At 69.6% G+C, this 18692-nt stretch overlaps 1 protein-coding gene across 2 annotated transcripts in view; it reads left to right on the forward strand.

The window, feature by feature from the left end:
- Nucleotides 1-18692, forward strand: part of GSE1 (Gse1 coiled-coil protein) — a 301578-nt gene that overhangs the window by 103586 nt on the left and 179300 nt on the right. For both annotated transcript variants that reach the window (XM_062177373.1, XM_062177374.1), the window contains exon 2: nucleotides 3734-3914. In XM_062177373.1, the coding sequence (XP_062033357.1) occupies nucleotides 3734-3914 (181 nt within the window). The remainder of the gene's footprint in view (nucleotides 1-3733; nucleotides 3915-18692) is intronic.

Genomic DNA, 18692 nt, shown 5'->3' on the forward strand with positions numbered 1-18692 from the left:
ACACCGAGGGCCTGGTAAAGATGATGGCCCGGGCGGAAGCCGCCAGAGACCGCGTGGTGTGGACGTGCACGTCCCGGGCAGGCAGATCCGTGGAGGGGCGGGGCGTGACCGCCGAGGGCTCGGGTCGCCGGGATTTGGGGAGATGAGGATGTCGGTTACACAGCTCTGAGAGCGGCGTGCGTGACGTGGCTGAGCTACGACCCGGTAGGACCGGAGCGACCCCCGCCCGGGGGTTCCCGCACCCAGGGAGCACAGGGGCTCATCGAATGAGCGGGCGGAGACTGCACACGGAGCATGCACGGGAGACCGAGTGTCTGCACCTGGGCGGGGGACAGCGTCTGCCTCCCCACCCCACCCCCCGCCTTGGTTTTCTGCAGGAATCTGGAACTTGCTGGAGCCAGACCTCAAGACCTCCTGGGGAGGGGCTGGGACGCCCCCTTGGTCCCTAGGGACTCTGGGAAGTGGGGCCGCTCTGACCGCTCCCCGTCTCCCAGGGCCCGGCGTGCGCCGACCCCTTGCTGTCAGACACTGTGGCTTCCAGAGGCCTGGGTGCAGGCATCTCTCGCGTACGGGCAGCCGTGGCTGGCAGAGGAAGGCGCCGTGAGCCCGCTGGCTCCAGGCCCTGCTGTCAGCCCCGGAGTCGCCATGGATTTGAGGGTGTGTTTGCCTCGTGGGATCCTCGGCCTGGCAGCCTTGCCTGCTCCCCGGGACGGGCTGGGCAGGGCTAGGCAACACCCATGTGGCCACCAGCTCGGGCAGCCACGCCTTCCTGGGCATGGCCCAGGCTCCCCAGCAGCTGGGCAGCCGGCGACGTGAACAGGGTTGAGACCCGGGCCCTCCCGACAAAGTGGGGGAGAGGCTGGACCGCAGGAGCGCCTGCACCTGCCCCCGCGCCGCCCCCGGTGCCGTGCCCGGGAGTGCTTTCTGCCTGGGTCGTGTTCAGAGCTTTTTCGGCCTGGGTTGGCTGCCGGCAGCACACCCGCTGTCCCAGGGCTGTGATGGGTGCCCCCCGTCCCCCGGTCCTAGGATATCAAGGTGCCGCTGTGCCACATCCTTGCCCAGGGCTCGCCCAGGCAAGAACCTGTCGGGCCCTGAGGGCTGGAGGCTGCGTGGCAGCTGCAGGGGAGGTGTCCCAGGACGTGGGCTTGCGGCTCTCCGAACTGCGCACACGCGAGGGCACGGCTCGGTCCTGGGCGAACTGTGCGTCCACTGCAGAGATGGCCCCGCTGCACGGCTCCTTCCTGTCCCCGTCCGTGGCGCCCGGGGCTGCTGTGGGGCTGTCGCTAACACTGTGGTCAGAGGCCATGGGCTCCAGTCCTCCATCACGACACCTGCTGGCCCTGGCAGGCTGCTGCTGCCTCCCACGCTCTGCACCACGCCGTGTCATTGTCACGGTTTCCCTCCTGGTCCCGCGGGCACGCACGTGGCAGTCTCTCGTCCCGGCTTGAGGAGGGTGGGCCGCTGGGCAGGCCTGCTGCACTGTGGCAGCGCCTAGCCTGTGTGCGTCCTGCCTCTGCCACGGCTCCCAGGCTGCCTCCCGCACCAGGAATGCTGTGCCTCTTGTCTCTGCCCCCTAAGTCCTTCTCCTCTTAGTAGCCCAGTTCAAATTCTGCCTCCTCCAGGAAGCCTGCCTGGATTTCTGCAGCCCTTGCACATTCTCCTGTCTGACTCCCCGTGGCACTGTCCCCCGTGGCACTGTCCCTCGTGGCTCTCTTGCTGGCGCTGATCGGCACTTCGGAGCTCTGTCCCCAGTTGCCTGGCAGCAGAGCGCAGATCTCTGAGCAGTGGGTTCCCGTGCACACTCACGCCGTCGCTGGCCTGGTGCACCGCGACCTCCTCGGCCGGCCGGCTGTCGGGGGGTTAACCGTGCTGGTTCTTGTAAGGCAGGAGACCACGCCTGGCTCGGCAGGTTGGGCCGCCAGATGGCGACGCTGGCATCCCGTATCAGAGTGCACAGTCAGGCCCGGCTGCTCCGCTTCCCATCCAGCTCCCTGCTGTGGCCTGGGAAAGCAGCGGAAGGTGGCGCCCGCCACCCACGTGGGAGACCAGGGCGGAGCTCCGGCTCCTGGCTTCAGCCAGGCCCAGCCGGGCTCTTGCAGCCATCTGGGGAGTGAAGTGGCCACATCTCTGCCTCTCCCTGTCTCTAGCACTCTGCCTTTCAAATACGTCTTAAAAAAAAAAAAGGAAGAACAACACAGGCTCCTTCCTGCTCTGCTCCCTGCTGGGCCCACTGCGCCTGCGGGATCCCCGCGCCCTCCCGCCGTGGCCGCGGGCCCCTCCCCAGCAGGACCCTGAGCCTGGAGGAGCAGCGGGCGGGGTCAGGGGTCAAGGCTGGGGCCACGTCTGTGTGGGGCTGGGGGGTGGTTCCAGCCAGCCGAGCAGCCCACCCTGGGCGCCACCCGCCACCCGCCGCCAGCTGCAGCCTAAGCTGCCCGTGGGACCTACTGGGCTGTGGTCTGGGCTGTGGCACCACATGCATCCCATAAATTAAAGTGTTCCTGGGACACACGGAGAATTGTGTGGCTACCCGCCCCTCCCAGGGCTGCCGAGCATCTGAGGCCTCCTGTGCCGTCCACGTCACTGGTGCTCGGGTTTCCCGGCGTGAGCCCGCGGCACAAGGGCTCAGCCTGGAGCTGCTTTGCACCGGCCGATCGGCAAGTGCGGGGTGCCCGGCCCCTCGGGACTGGGCCCTGCTCGCCGCTCAGATGTTCGGGGGCCCCGCCTGCTGCCGTGGCCAGCGGCAGGGCCCTGGCCTCCTGTCCAGGTCTCTGCGGAAGCCCCCGCCCCCTGCCCGGGCCTGAGCCTGTGTTGTAACCCCCGGCTCCCGCCGCCCCTCTCTCGGCCTCAGTTCCCCAGGTTGAGCGAGCTGAGGGCACACACGTGCCCGGGGCCACAGCGCCGAGACCTCCAGGCTCCTGGTCTGCCCCTAGGGCAGGGCTGGGGAACGGCCTGCCGGGGGGTGTTCGGTGTGGCCCTGCCAAGGCCCTCACAGGTCCGGCTGCTCTGCTTCCCATCCAGCTCCCTGCTGTGGCCTGGGAAAGCAGCCGGGGACGGCCCAGGTGCTTGGGCCCCTGCAGCCGCTCCTGGCTCCTGGCTTCGGATGGGCCCAGCTCCCGCCATTGCAGCCGTTTGGGAGTGAACCAGCGGATGGAAGACCTCCCTGCCTCTCTCCCTCCCTCCCTCCCTGCCTCCCTCCCTCCCTCTCCAACTCTGCCTTTCAAGTAACTAAGTCAGTCTTTTACAAAAGACTCGGTGACTGTAGCAGGCTCTTTGAGCTGATGGTTTTGTGTGCCCAGGTGTGACGTGACGAGTCCCCCATGACCCTTGGCAGAACAAAGCGCCCCAGCCCTGCTCCGGGGCCCCAGAGCTCGTGACGTGTAGCCGAGATGCCGGGGCGCCAGGCCCAGGGCTCTCTGGCGAGGAGCACGGGATCAGCTTTGCCACGGCGCCCCAGGAGACGGGGCTTGGCCAGACCTGCAGGCTCAGCCCGCGCGCCCTCTTAAATCCCCTGGGTATTGTCCAGGGCTGGCCCGCCACCAGGAGGGCCCGGGGAGCGCGGCCGTGAACCAAGCGGTGGGGCCTGTGATGGGGCCGGGGGCCGGTGCCGGCTTCTGGGGCCCGCTCTGCCGCGAGCCCACCAGGTCCCTGAGCGCGGAGGCCAGGCGTGGAGGGGGAGGGAGACGCCACGTGGCTGCGGGCCCGAGCTCACCGTGTCCACCTCCTGTCTTTGCAGGTCGCCTCTGCATCTCTGGAAGCGTCCACGGCCACCCACCCCCCTGCCCGGGAGCCGGAGCCTCGGCCGGGCGTCCCCGCCGAGAACCTGTCCAAAGGCCCCCGGACCGCAGCGGAGCAGAGGCCAGCCCGGGGCCAGCAGAGCGGCCAGCACGGGGACAGAGGGGACCTCCCGGGCACAGGTATGGAGACGCCTGCTCTTTGTGTCTCTGGGTGCTGGGCAGGGGCCGCGCGGCTCCACCCCGAGTTCTCGCTGCGCCGGGCCGAGCCTGCAGCCGGGGCGCCCGCCTGGGTTTGGGATGTGGCTCCCGTGGTTTCCCGAGCGCGGCTGGGTTTGCTGCCTGGGCGTCGTGGTGCGCGTGCCAGCCTCTGCCGGGTTTCTTTGATGTTCGCCACGCGTTTGTTGGTTTCTGGAGCTGACGTCTTGGCTGGCTGGGTCTAGGGTGGGTGGTTTCCGGCGTGCGTGGACGTGGGCAGGCTGCGGCCAGGGCTCACGTGCGGGTTTCTCTCAGGCTGGGCAGGGGGCGGTGCTGCCCGTACCTTGTTGTCTCACACCCGCTCCCACCACCCAGGAGACATGGTGGACCCTGCTGGGGGCTCCCGAGGCCTTGCGGCTGAGCCTGTGGGACCCGGGCCAGGAGCTGTGAGCAGGGCCGGCTCGCGCTCCTGGGCTGCATGGCTGTGTCACGTGGCCGCCGGGGACCCCAGCCCCTTCCTGCCTCAGACAGGCCCTGGGGCTGTATTTCCATCAGCGGGACCCTGCAGACGGAGCTCTGGCCAGGGCGGCCCTCGGAGCCTCCGGGGATGTCCTGCCTCCCCCTGCTGTCTCTTAAGAGGACCAGAGACCCCCTGCCCGGCCCCCACGCCCTGCCGGCCACCATGAAGGCAGCTCAGGAAACAAGCATTTGGGACAGGACAGCTGGTAGGGCACGAGGGGGCCTGGCCGGGTTCCCTGAGTCCCAGGACGCTTTGGCCTGGGCCTGAGGCCGAGAGCTGTGGTCAGGGCAGGGCTCCCGGGAGGCGGCGGCCCGCCTGGCTGCCTCGCCCACTTCCTCAGAGCCTGGCGGAGCGGTCCAGCACCGAGCAAGGCGTGGTCTGGCCGGGACTCTGACCTGGGGCCCTTGCTCCACCGAGCAGCCGCGTGGACACCTTCGCTGGGGCTGTAAGGGAACTGGCGCCGGGTCGGGGACGGAGTTTGGTTCTGGTCGCAGCTGTGGTCTGAGAACGTGGTGCCGGCGTCCTGACAAGGCTGTGGGGGAGGGAGGCCGAGGCGTGGGCTGACCCCGCTTGAGGTACCATCCCCCTCCCCAGGGTGGCGCCCCAGGCCCACTGCCCTCGACTCGGCAAACCACAGGGCACGCAGCAACGCCCGGGCCTGATGTCACCGGCCTTGGTGAGGGAGCAGTGAGCTGCTGCCGGCGGGTGCATGGAGGGCCGCCGGCCCCAGTGTGTGCCGTCCACCAGCGGGCTCGGAGAGGCGCAGCACCGGCTTCCGGCCGCACGGCCGTGGGGGCAGGTGGGGCAGGGCTCTGGGTGCTGCAGCCACACTCACCGAGTTGCTGCTCTGACCTTGAAAGCTCAGAGTGGCCTCCCAGGGAGGGGCCCTGTCTGGAGACGTCTGGTGTCACTCCAGGCCCCTGCCAGTGCCCCTCCCCCGTGGCTGTGGAAGACCCGTCTCATCCGTGGTCCAGGCCTTGGCTCCTCCTTCCGAAGGTCCCGGTGTCGGTGTGTAGGGGGGCGTCTCCCTGTGGCTCCGGGGGCACCATGGGATACAGCAGCTCAGGGGCCATGCACTGGTGAGGCAGGGCGGAGCCGGGCTCGGGCTGGGCTGGCGGCGTGCCGGGGCCGGGTGGGGCAGGCAGGGGCACGAGGCCCACGCCTGCCAGCTGCTCCCCTCTGCCTGGGGGCAGCTTCCCAGCCAGAGGCGCGCCAGGAGCGCGTCCCACAGAGGCGCCCCGCCCGGTGGCCGCTGCTGCTCGGACTGCGGCGGTGACTAATGGCTTCTGATACACCTGCCGCCTCTCATCCGCCGGCCGCCGCGGGCCCAGCTGTGCCCTGCCAGCCGGGAGGCGGGGCGGGCGCCAGCGGACAGCTCGGCACGGAGATGGAGTACACATGGCACACGCAGGTGCAGGTCTCACGCACGGAGCACACGCGTGGACGCACAGCACAGACCCCGTAGGCACACCCCCGCTCAGGGTCACAGAGGGATGCACACAGTACACACGGCTGTGGACACGGGCACACGTGGGCGCAGAAACAGGCGCGCGTCCTGTACACACAGACACCCACAGATGCACACGGGCACCGGGCCCTTCTCTCATTGCAGACACACGCGCACGTGCACCGCCTGTCTCTCCCTCCTCCCGGGCGCACCCCAGGGGGCTGAGCTGTCTCTGCCCCCGCAGTGCTGCCCCCCCTTCCCCATGGCACCCTGCAGGGCTCTGCTCGTCCCCGGAGCCCTGCACATGTGTGGTCCCCTGCACAGGGGGAGGAGGCAGCACGGTGGGCCATGGGTCCAGTGTGACCAGGATCCGAGGCTCAGGGCCGAGTTTCTGGCCCCAGGCTCTGCTACTTCCCAGCCTCAGAGGCTCTTCAGGGTTCAGGACCTGCCCAGGGCTCAGCTGCTACCCGCAGCCTAGTGACCGCTTGGAAGGTTGCACAGGTTGCATACTGCACAACTCCAGGGACTGTTATCCGTTTGTGGGCTCTGCCAGTGAGCTTCCTGCCTGGCTGCCAGGGCCACTGTGCTGAGCCCACACGGGGTGGGGGAGGCCCCCGCTGTGCCACGTGGGGCCCTGGTGTCCTTCCTGAGCTGTGAACCAGCTTCCACTGTGGTTACCGGTGTCCTCTCCGTAGGGCGGCCGACCCCTCTGATGGGAGCGGGTGGCATCAAACCAGGCCCAGGGGCCAGCGTCGTGAGGGAGCGGTTGTGCCGCTGCCCGGGACCCCGGCGTCCATGTGGGTGTGGGTTCGAGTCCTGGCTGCTCCACCTCTCATCCGGCTCCATGCAAATGCACTTGGGAGAGCAGTAGAAGACGGCCCACGTCCTGGGGCCCCTGCACCTGCGTGGGAGACCCTGAAGAAGCTCCTGGCCCCTGGCTTTGGCCTGGCCCAGCCCTGGCCATGGCGGCCGTTTTGGGAGGGAGTCAGTGGGTGGAAGACTGATCTCCCTCTGATGCTCTTTCAAGTAAGCAACCTGTAGAAAACAAAGGGGAAGCAGGCCCAGGTCAGCTGCTCGGTCCCGGGGCGGGGGTGGGGGCTGCCCGCCCCCTCCCCCGCCCTGCTGGTCAGCCCCTTGCTGGCCAGCGTCGGGCCCTGGCCAACCGTGTCAGAGGCTTTGGAGGGCCATGTCCGGTCTCTGCCCCCTGCTGGTCCTGCCCACGGGGTCTCTCGTCCGTGTGCCCCAGGCAGTGCCGGTGCCAGTCTGTGTGCACACCAGGGAGCGCGGGTGGCTGTGTCCAGATGGGCATTTGGCTGCGCACCACGGGGTCCGAGCCTGCACCCCATCCCACCCCACCTCCACCCACCACGAGCTGTTTCCTGGCCCCGGGGTCTGGGGCTCCTCAGAGGCCCATCCTGCTCCTGGAGCCACTGCACGGGCTGGGCCAGGAGCCCTGGCAGCCGTGGGGTGGAGCCCTGGTGCTTACCCTCCAGAGCCCCCCAGGGCGCGGCAGATGCTACCCCGGCACGGGGACGGGGGAGCCGAGGGCAGCTGGTGACCACCGGCGGTCCTGGCCTGGCGGCCTTCATTTCTCCTTTGTCGGGCCAGAGACTCCCAGCAGCCGGGACTCGGCCTCCGGCGCCAGGACGGTGGGGCTGCTCCGGGGTCCCTGGCTCAGGACCCTTGGCAAGCGTGGCCGGGGGTGCTGGGCACTGCCCAGAGGCAGCTGCTCCGGAGGCCGCGGGGCGGGGGTGGAGGGCGCAGGGCGGGGTGGAGGCGGCGTGGGCTGCAGCCGCTCTGGCCCCCGCCCCCAGCCACTTCTGCTCCTGTGCTGTGCTCCTGCCACCGCCTCGGTCCCCGCCGTGCGTCCCCAGCTTCACCGGGGCCCCGGTTGCCCGGCTCTCTGCGTGGGGAAGCTTCTTTTAGGAGGGGTGCGGGCTGGCGGGTCGGGCAGGGCAGGCGGCCGAGAGCGGTGCCCCAGCCGGGCGGGGCGCAGACACCCTCCGGAGCGCTGCCCTGATCCCGCGCCGCTGAGCCGGGGTGGGAAAGGCATTCCACGGGGCAGCTGGGACGGTGCTCTGGGGCCTGGCTCAGCCGCAGGGCACAGAGGGCCCGGGGCAGGAGCGGGCGTTGTCCGGGCTTGGCTGCTGGAAGGGGGCCTGGGGCTTTGCGTGGCAGCGGGGATCAGTGGGGGACCCCGGGACTGCAGACCCCTCTCCGCGGCCCACCTGCCCGCCCCCTGGGGTCAGGGTCCTCGTTGGGGCCTTGGGCAGTCACGGTCAGGCCCCAGCCTGGGCTCAGTCAGCACGGAGTCGCTGCTACTCCAGCCACCTGCACACACGCGTGTGCACCTCCAGCCGCAGGCCACGCGTGCTTTCACAGACGCTGAGCACCTGCCGTGTGCGGAGACTAAAGGCCCCAGGGCACGGGACAGGCTCAGACGCCGGCCCGAGAGCTGTCACTCACGCAGTCTGTGTCTGCAAGGTAGGGAGGTGGGGCGGGGCCCCAGCGCGGAGGGGGCCGCTCTGCCCTGGTAGCCCCAGGCCGCGGGAGGAGCCTGTGCCAAGGCCCTGGGGCACACTTCTCTCCGTGAAGGCAGGCCCCGGCCTCCCGGCTGCTTCCTCGCCCCGGCACCTGGCACGCGCAGGTGGCAGGTGCTCAGCAGACTCCTATTGAACAAATGGAGGCGCTTATGTCGCGGCTGGGCAGGCAGGGGGAGACGGGCGGGAACGGCGTCTGGCAAGCGCGGGCCGTGTGCGTCTCCCCTGGTTTCCTGGGATGTTCCTCCCTTCCAGAACCTTCCTTCTCTCTCGGGCCCGGGATGGGGCTGACGTCTGGCTCAGCTGGGTGGACCTCGCTGTGCTGGGAGAATTCCCAGGAATTCCACGAGGGGCGCAGACACCTGTTTGCAGCCGGGTTCGCTGAGCCCGTGAGGCTGCCCTGCTTGCCCCGGGGGCTCTCGGAGGTCACATCAGGGTCAAGGGCACTTCAAGGTCACCCTAAGTGATTGAGCTCTGTTCGTGTGCAGGCACCGACGTGTGCAGGGTGGGAGTGGGGGGGTCTGGCCGAGCGCACCCGTGGCTGCCATGACCGATCACGGGCACTCAGTGGCTGAGGACGGAGGGTGATATCTCGGGGCCCTGGGCTGGGAGCCCCACGTGGGTCTCAGCCCCACACGGCAGCAGGCTGGCTCCTTCTGGGGGCCCCTGGGGAGAACCGGTTTCCTGCTCTCCCAGTTTCCGGGGCGTCCACGGCTCGCAGCCTCTGCTCACCTCCCTCCCGCACCCACCTCCCCCTTCCAGCCGTCGCCCCAGCTGGTCCCAGGGGTGCTCTCCCATCTCACACCTGCGGGGTGGGAATCAGGTGGCGTCTTCCCGGGTTGGGGCGGAGGGGCGCTTTTGACATCTGGGCAGAGCTGCGGTGCCATCCGGGGGCGGGGCTCCTGATTGATGAACAGGCGGCTGGGAGGGGCCCTGGGAGGAGTGGTTTAATGAGCGCCAGGCACGGTCGTCAGCCTTTTGCTGGCCACACCCCCAGGGGCCTGAGTGTGCAGGGTCAGCCCTAACGGTGCCCTCTGGGCCATCGCCGTGTGAGGATGGCGCCCACTGGAACTCTCTAAGAAGCTGACCTGCAGGCCCTCCCCTGGGCAGCCCTGGCTGTGGAGCTTGTTGGGTGCAGTTTCCTGTTTGTTCAGAAGGTGGCGCAGTGGAGCACCAGGCACCTGGCACCTGGGCTGCCCCAGCCGGTGTCCCTGCTGCCCACCCTGGGCTTGGGAGAGGGGCTCCACTGCACAGCAGACACTGTGACCGGTGTGCTCCAGGAAGCAGGCTGGGGCCCACCCTGGGGTGCCTGTGCCGTCGTGCAGCTAAGCTGTGGTCCGCACCTCCAGCTGCAGCCTGGCTGCTCCCTGGTATGGCCGGATGGGCTGTAGCAAGGGGCAGATCTGTAGAGAGCGCAACTCAGGAGGGCTTCAGGGAGGAGGCAGCCCTTGGTCTCCTTGGCGAGGAGACGCAGGTGCTGGCAGGTCCTCCCCTTGGAGCGGCGTGCCCTCGGCAGGGTTCTGTCGTCTGCCTACCTTGGCAGCGCCCCTGTAGGAGAGCAGAGAGCGGAACCCCATTCTGGGCACCCTCCAGCGGCCTGCTCCCCTCTGTCACCCCTGGGACCCCACCCTGGCTCTGTGCCGTCCTCCGCCCTGCGGCTTTCCCTGTCCCCAGGGGCACCCAGCAGGGCCCTCTCCTGCGCCCGAGCGCCTTGCCCTGCCTGTGTTACCCTGGGCCGGCGTGGAACGGGCACTGAGCACAGGGCCCCTTCTCCCTCCACCTAGAGGAAAACAGCTAGTAAGCGCCTACTGCATGCCAGTGGGACGTGTGGGCCCTTTGGGGGCCGGGACCAGCCTGGCTGTCCTGAGGATGGAATTCCCCCGGGAGGCTCCCCCAGCCCCTGGACCTCTCCCTGAGTCGGGGCACCTCCTCCTGGACGCCCAGGGTGCCCTCCCTCGGGAGCGGAGCGTGGGAGCGGTCCCCAGCACAGGCCAGCCCTGCGGCTCTGGTCTGCTGGGCAGGCCGCCCTGTCGCTCAGAACCCTGTGCCCCGCCCCCATCCTCGGGCCGCCCCCGCTGCCAGGGCTGGACGGGGGCCGAGGTTGGCGGTTGGGCTGGCAGGGCTGCCTGCCTCACGGCACCCTGATGGCAGCTGGGCACGGCCAGGGCCTGCGGCTGGGTGGTGGCTGTGCTGCCGCCCACCGGGCGTGTGGTCCCGTCCAGGACCCAGGAACAGAGCCCTGGCTCTGATCTGGGAGCCGTGGGAGGCGGGCTGTCACCACGGCGGCAGGAGCTGGAGGCCAGCCCAGACGGGAGAGGAGGGGGCCATGTCTGCGCCTTCCCCAGCAGCGCCGGGCCTGCCAAGCCGCAGGGCCACCCCCAGCCTGGGAGTGGGGGTCCTGCCAGGCAGAGGGCAGGAGGCCAGGGCCGGCCAGGGACGTGTGGGGGCTGCGAGGGGGAAGACGGGACAGCAAGGGGATAAGGTGTCTGCTGGGGGAGTCTCAGGGCTGCGGGGGTCTGGCTGCTCCTGTATGTCCCACCCCCACCTCCCTCACGCCTGCTCTGCCAGCCACAGCTGGAATCCTGGTCCCCCGGGCCCATGGGCCTGGGATGTCGGTGTTGTCCTGGTGCGGGTGACGGGGCGTCCCCAGCCAGTGAGCTGGGTAGATGGCGCGTGTCTCTGGGTGACCTGTAGGGGGTGCTGGTGCCAGGCCTGGGGCTGCCTCGTCCCTGCCCCTTCTCACCCCGAAATCCTGGCTTCCTCGGAGCCCCGGGCCAGAGCGGCGGGCCGTGGGCCCTTGGGCGGGCTGCTGCGCCGCTGTGAGCCTCTGTGCGCCTCTGAAAAGCAGAAGTAGCGTCCTGTGCGGCCTGGGGGGAGGAGGTGCCGGACAGCGGCTGCTCCCGCCCACGCCCACCAAGCCGGGCAGCGGGGGTCCCGGCAGGCAGGGGCTGGGGTCACCTTCCTTGTCCTGGAGGGGCGGCCGGCGCCCGGCTTGGCCCGGGTGGGCCCTGGGTTCATGGACGGTGGCCGGGTGTGGGATCGCCTTACAGCCGGCCCGGGTGCCCACACGTGGAGCGGCAGGCGGGGGCGAAGGGCCCCTTGCCCGTGCCGGCCTCCGCTTCCTTGGCACGGGGAAGCCACAGCGCCTGGCGGCTGCTGCGTGGGCAGCGGCTGGGCCTTATCTCAGCCCCCTGCACCCAGCGCTGGCTCGGGAAGGGGCTTATCGGCCCGCTCATCTGCACCCCTGCGGGTGGGAGACGTGTGCGGTCGGTGGCTTGCCCTGGGGACAGCAGCTCGTCTCCTGGTGACAGTCCCCGGGCCAGGGCCAGGGCCAGGGAGATGGGAGGATGGCCAAGGTCCGTGGGGCGAGCGTGTCCGCTCTGCTCGGGCGAGGCTTGCTCAGGCACAGCGGTGGGTTAGGAAGGCCCCAGCTTCAGACCGCGTGTCCGGCCCTGCCCGGTGCGGAGCTGTGCCCTCCCCACGGCCCCTGCCAGCCCAGGGCGGGGGCAGCGGCTTCTCCACCAGCCGGGAACGGTGTTCCAGGGCCCGGCGCGTGGGCAGACTGGGTGACCGCCCCTCAGAGCAGGCTCCCCGGCGGTCAGCAGCACAACAGTGTCGCCCGTGTTCTGCACCGGGCAGCCGGCCGCACACGCTTTGTCCGGAATCCTCCCCGGCACCCTAACGAAGCTGGCACAGCTGCTAGCCCATCTTACCGACCCAGAGGCTGAGGCCCAGGCGAACCTGATGGCCCACAGCCTCCGGCGCACCCTGGGGTCCCAGTGTAGTGCTGGGCAGGCAGTGGGGATGGCAGACGGCTACACCCCCTCCAGCCCTCACCCCTGTCCCCCAAATGCCTTAGTGCTGCTCCAGGACTCCTAGACCCCCACTGCGTGGGGAGAAGTTCCAGTCAACCCACGGAGCAGGTTGTAGGCCCTGCCCCCCTCTGCCCTGCCCCCCTCTGGGGTCCGTGCTGACCACAGTGTGGAGCTGGTGCATGCCGGGTGCCCAGAGCCGTGGCAGGGCACCGTGGCCTGAGATCAGGGCCTGTTTGCGCCTCTCCTCGGACTGCTGTCACCCCCGCCCCCTCACTCCCAAGATGTGAATAGGCTCTATGGGCCCACGGACAGAGAAACGCTGCTTCCCGCCCCATCCCCGTGGGGAGCCTGCTCAGGCCTCCCAGCCTTCTGGTTCCAAGCGGCCCAAGGTCTGGGGCGGACGTCCTGCTGCCCTGGCCCTCCAGGGCCCTCCCTGCCGGCTGGTGCTCCGAGCAGGATCAGGGGCCCGGAGTCCCATCCTGGCACGTGTTCCCTCGGCTGGCTGACCCCTAGACTGCCCAGGAGGTGCGGGATGGGTCGCCGTGGCCCCCCTGCTGCTGTGGCCAGGGCCCCTAAGAACAGATCCTGTGCAGCATCTGGGGCCCGGCCGTGAACCCGGCTGTGCTGGGTGTCCCCTGGGGCCCCGGCACTGCTGTGCATGGCGGAAAGGGGGCTTGTTCGCCAAATCGGAGGCCAAGGCAGGTGCAGGACCAGGGACCGGGCAGGAAGTTCCCTCTGCGGTGTCACCATGGGCCTGAGTGGCAGCCGGAGGTCACACAGGGGAGGGGTCCTGCTGGGTACACGGGGCCCCTTCGCCCCCAGGGTTAGACGCACAGCTGGGGGCCAGGGTCTCACTGGCGTGGTGTGGTGTGAACGTGGTGTGGTGTGAACGCTGAAGCCCCCACTCTTCCCTTTGTTCAAGTGAGGGAGAAGTGGGGGAGGTGGCGGAACCCCCTCCTGGCCACCGCACTCCGGGGACTGAACCCTCGGCCACGGCCTCCGCCATGGTCAACACTCGGGTTGGGGCTCGGGGCTCCGAGCTCCGTGTCCTGACCTCAGCAGGGGAGCGAGCTGTGTTTGGCGTGGCCCCCGACCCCGTCAGCCCCAGCGGATCCATGCTGCGGGTGGGGCTGCTGCTCTCTGTGGCGCCGTCCAGCCTCACGGGGCAGGCAGACACCTCCCCCTGCTTCCTCCTGCTCCTGCCGGGTGGGGGAGGAGCTCCCCGGTTGCCTGGGAACGTCCCCGCAATGGAGGTGAGACAGGAGCTGGCAATGAACCGCAGGAGCAGGCAGCTGCGTCTCCAGGCGTCTGTCCGCTCGGGAGGACACCCCGCACCTGCTGGCAGCCCCCATCCCCTCCCTCACCGGCTTCCTGTCTGTGGTGTGGTGGACAGCGCATGGGCAGGGGGCCACGGAGGGCTGTGCTCTTTGGCCTCCCGCGCTCAGACCAGATTTTGGGGGCTCTTCCACGGTGGCGCCAAATAATGTAGCCGCGGCTCCTGGGTTCCTTCCCCGGGCCTCGGTACGGTGGCCAAGGTGCGGCGGTGGACGGCAGGCCGTCTGTGAACACCCGCTTTCGGGTCTGGCCGTGCGCCAGTGCAGTCTGCCGGCTCACACGATGCCCCGGGAGGCAGATCCGGGTAGCCCACTTTCCAGATGAGGAAGCCGAAGCCGGGTCTGGCAGCTTTGGGGGCGGTGGCCACCTCTGTGAGTCTGGCGCCCAGAACGCCCACTGGGCCTGGGGGCCTCCCCGTGCCCGCTCCTGCTCACTCAGCAGGCTGTTGGGTTAGCTGGAGGCGCGCCTGTCTGGTCAGAGAGGAGTCGTCTCGAGTGAGCTGGATGGGGCTCCTGTCCGTGTCGGTGTCCCTCTGCCTGACCCCGGCCTGGGGCACCTCGCTGGGCTGGGCCAGGCTGTGGGCACGGCCGCCTGGCTTCGCCAGGGCCTGCTCCCGAGGCCTGAGGGAGGCTGGTCCAAAGCCGGGAGTGAACACAAGTGGCACGGGCGCGCAGCCAGCCCGGCATCCCGTCCGTCTGCTTGCTCACGGTTGGCTGGCCGGCGCATAGCGCGTCCATCTCGCAGCCGGGGCCCAGCCGGTGGCCGCCCCGGGAGATGTGGTTATCTGCCGGCCACACGCGGCCCAGGCTGCCTGTGGTGTCTTATCTGCCCTGCCTGTGAGGGTCCCCGCCAGCCCCGGGGACAGGATCTTGCTCGCCGGGCCCTGAACCTGCTGTGAGTCGTCCATGTCAGTGGACGGGGGTGAGGCAGAGCTGGGGACGCTCCGTCCAGCCGCAGGGCCCAGGGACTCGGGCGGCGGGGAGGCGGCCAGGCCTCTTCCTCTCTATTGAGCAGGGAGAGAGGCCTGGAAAGCTGGGGACGCCCGCCATGGGCCTGCAGCCCGGGGACCCCCACGCCTGGACGCTGCAGATCCACTCCCCTCCCCGGGCCTGTGTTGCCCGCCGGGCGGAGGCAGGCCCGCTCTCGCCACCCTCCGCCCCACCCTGGACCAGCAGCATGGGACAGACTGTTGCCTGGGCAGGCGCGATACCCACAGTTGGAGGCGCTGTCCAGCGCGGGCAGACGCCTGGGCACACGCATGGCCGCGCAGCGTCAGGGCCAGGCCCGGCAGAGGGCTCCTTCCGGGGTCCCTGGGGAGCGCGGCACAGGCCAGGCTGTGAGCCCACGCCGGAGGAGGGGCCGTCCCCCGGGGTCGCCAGGCTGCTGACGGATGGTAATGGGGGCCGGGGAGTCTGATGAAGTTCATTTTTCACCTGCACGTGTTTGCGCCTCCCGCGCTGGCGAGGCAGCCGGCAATCCATCCTGGAGTGGCGCGGCGGCCTCAGCGGTAATGGGGTCATAGATCACTCGCCGTGGAGGGAGACAAGGCCGCCGGGCAGCGGGGCCATTACGAGTGACCGCTGGTGACCCGGGCCAGGATGGCTCTGGCTCACATGGGGCCTGCTGCGGCCCTGAACTTGGGTGAGGGGTGGAGCGGGCTGCGGGATGCTTTGGGGGCTGGCTTGGTCCCGTGGGGGAGAAACCCCGCTTGTAGGGGGTCCCTGTGGATCCTGGCTGGGCGTAGTAGAGTGCTCAGGGCCTCTGTGTGTGATAGGTTAGGGTTGACCACCCCTCCCTGCTCGGCCTTGCTCTGTGCGGGCCCCGCCGTGTGGCCCGGCAGAGCTGAGCCAGACCCCCAGCGCCCCCCATGCAGCCCTCTTGCCCCCAGATCAGCAGCCGGCTCTGCAGCGGGAACAGCCGGGTCCCACCTGCGTCAGCTTCCAGCCCCGCCGTCCAGCTCACCGTGCAGACAGGCGAGGCCCTGGCCCCCTGTGCCTCAGTTTCCCTGTGTGTGAATTGAGAGAACACAGTACAAGGCCTTGACGCCTGGAGCCCCGTGATGACGAGCTGCACGGTGCCGGGCTTGGGGCGGGGGCTCCCCGCGCTGCGCAGGTGGGGCCGGAGTCAGTGCCGTCCTCCTTGTCCCCAGGGCCTCCAGCACGGTTCTCGCCCCGGCCATGTCGGCTGCTTCCTCTCTCGGTGCCTCAGTTTCCTGACCTGCGAGGTGGTGTCCGAGCACTCTACGCCCTGGGGGTCCAGCGGCCAGGAAGGGCTCACCCTGCACCCCGGGTGCCGGACACAGCTCTTCCACCTCACACCGCCCTCCAGGGCCCTGCTTCTAGAATGTTCTCCCGGGGCTCTCATGGACAGATTCCACCCGGAATGGGGTGGGGAGGAGGGCCCAGAGCAAGGTTCCTGGAGTCTCTTGGCGCAGCTCTGCCTCCTGGCCTGGGCAGGAGGCCTGGCGGGGCGGGGCTGTAGCACGGCTCCTTCCCCCAGGATCCAGGGCCCCCCAGGCTCCCAGCATCCGTGTGCACCGCCGAGGCCTTGGCCATTGGAGCGTGACTCACGCCTGGGCTGTCCCTGGGCACCACGGCCCCTCCCGGCAGCCCTGCTGGGGTGCACAGGAGAACTGGGCCTGAGGTGGGTGCTCCCCACACCTGGGTACAGTCCCCAGGACCTGCTGAACCCCTTGCACACTGGCTTCCCAGAATCCCCCTCGTCTGTTCATCACGGCCTGCGGGGTGCCCCAAGGCAGGGTCTGAGCCCAGCCTCCCCCTCACCCCTCACCCAGGTGGCTCTGTGTCTCCTGGAGCCCTGCTGCGGGGGCCTGCACCTGCTGTCACTCCCCATGGGTGCTGGGTCGGGGAAGATGGCTGAACTACGGGGGGTGGTCCCCTGGGAAAGGTCCCGGGCGTGTTGTGGCCCCTACACCGTGGAGACAACCAAAACCGGTCATGGCCTCGCCTGGTGTCCTGGGAGGCTTCCTGGCTGCCTCGGAGGCGCTAGGTCGCAGGGGCGGCCCTGAGCTCTGGGGGCTGCTTTGCATGTAGGTAGTGGGGGTCCCGGAACCCCATAGCTCCCCAGGGCAGCTCTGCTTGTCTCCCTCACCCCCCAGCATCTCTGCCCTGAATGGGGGGGAAGCAGCCCTCAGGGCCCCAGGAGCTGCTGGTGCCGCCCCCTGTGACTGAGGCCCGTGCGGCGGCCCGGTGCGGACTCGGCGTGGCTGGGGCGTCTGGCCCTGCGCTGTGTCTTACGGGGGGAGCCGCTGAGGCGCCCGGACGCTGGAGGAAGGAGAGAGAGAGGGGGAGGCCGGGCCGCGTGCTCGGGGCCTGCGCTCAGGGCACTGCATGGCCCCGCGCCTGGCTGCGTCCCCAGGCCCTGGGCGGCGGGCGCTCCTGGGACCCGGGGAGGCGTCTGGTGGGAGACAGGGGCAGGGGCTGCTGTTCCCGCGGGGAGGCCCGCAGGCCCCCTCTGAGCCCCGACTCCGAGAGCCAGGTGGGGTCACGCTGTGACCCCGAGGCCTGCGGGGGAGGCACTTCCGGGTAGTGAAGGCGTCTGGCTTTATTTCTGCTCGTATTTTACCCCTGGATTTACTGTGCCGGCGCTGTCCAAGCCGGGTGAGTTTGACGGCAGCGGCCCCCGAGCCGCGCCCGCCCCGGCCTCCGCCTGCGCCGTATCTGCCCAGCCGCTCCTCTGACAGCCAGGCCATCTGCTGGCGCAAAGGTCGTGGGACCCTGAGTGTCTCTGTGTCTGCGCTCGGGAGGGGCGTGCTGCTGGCAGGGTGACAAGCCCAGGGGCCAGCCAGGCGTGGGGCCGGGCACCGAGGGAATTGATGGCAGCTGCACTGGCGCCCGGGCTTGATGGGACAAGGCGCCAGCCGCCTGGCTGAGGCCGCCTCCGGGCGGGATGCCGTGGGCCCGCAGCCCCCCAGCCCGGGCTCACATCGGCCGAGAAGGCTGGGGCCCGGAGAGGCGAAGGGACGCGCCGTCCTGGTTCCTGGGGCGGCCGTCAGATGACCATCACAGAATCCCAGTCTCTCGGCTTGCAGGCGAGGAGTCGGGGATCCAGGGCTCGGCGGGGCCGTGCGTCCAGCAAGTGCACTCAGCAGTCCCCCCGGCCTCTCCCAGCTTCCGGGGGCCCCAGGCACTCCCTGGTTGGCCCGCACACTCCAGCTCCCACCTCCGTCTTGTGTCTGTCATCCCTGTGGTCGGTGCCCAAGGCCCCCCCTCCCCCCGCCATGCTCTTCCAGGGTCAGCTCACCGTAACCCGGTCACGTCTATGAAACCGCTTTGCAGATGGGGGGACAGGAGTGGGGGCGGGGACACTGGCCACACATCACACTTGTCGACCGTCACTGTGGCCGGTGCTGTGGCCCAGCTAGGCCCCTCGGGCTGCCGCTGGGTGTGGGAGGCCGGCATCGCCCAGAGCAGCTCCCACCCCCGAGAGAGGCCCCGGCAGTCGCACCCCCAGCCCCCTGGGGACCCTTCTGTCGCGTCCCCAGCAAGTGGCCCCTGGGGGTTCCCTTCCGCGTCTCATTCCCGCCCCCCTCACTTCTCAGGGCCCCCTCACACCCAGTCCTCGTCGCGGGATCTGCTCTGGAGGGGCCTGACGGAAGGCGGCTCGCGGCCGGGCACTGCGCCCAGCCCAGAGGGGCGCCGGTTAAGCCGCGCGTGCTCAGGATGCGTGTGCCCCGGCGATGCCTGCCGCATCTCAGGAGCTGGGCTGGGGGCAGCAGACGCTGCGGAGGGGCGCAGGCGTGGTTTTGGAAGGATGAATGCGTCTTCACGTTGAGCGTGGTGAGCACGCGGGAGCCTCGGGGCTGTCTTTTAAGCGGGTGAATCGTGCGGCCCTGAGTTACTGGCTTCTGTTCCCGTTGTGCGTCTCACATGGACGCCTCGCTGGGCACCCTGTGTCCCTGCCACAGACAGGAACTGAGGCCAGGAGATGGTGGAAGGGGCTGGAACCCAGGCGGTCAGCTGGCTGGGCTGGGGACACTGGACGACCCTGCTCACCTACGCCTGCCTCTTTGGGCTCAGCCTCTTCCCTCTGACAAGCACCAGGGGCCAGTCAGAGGGAGGAGGTCAGAGAGAGGGTCTGCCCCGG

The sequence above is a fragment of the Lepus europaeus genome, chromosome 19 (genome assembly GCF_033115175.1).
Source record: "Lepus europaeus isolate LE1 chromosome 19, mLepTim1.pri, whole genome shotgun sequence".
Classification (NCBI taxonomy): domain Eukaryota; kingdom Metazoa; phylum Chordata; class Mammalia; order Lagomorpha; family Leporidae; genus Lepus; species Lepus europaeus.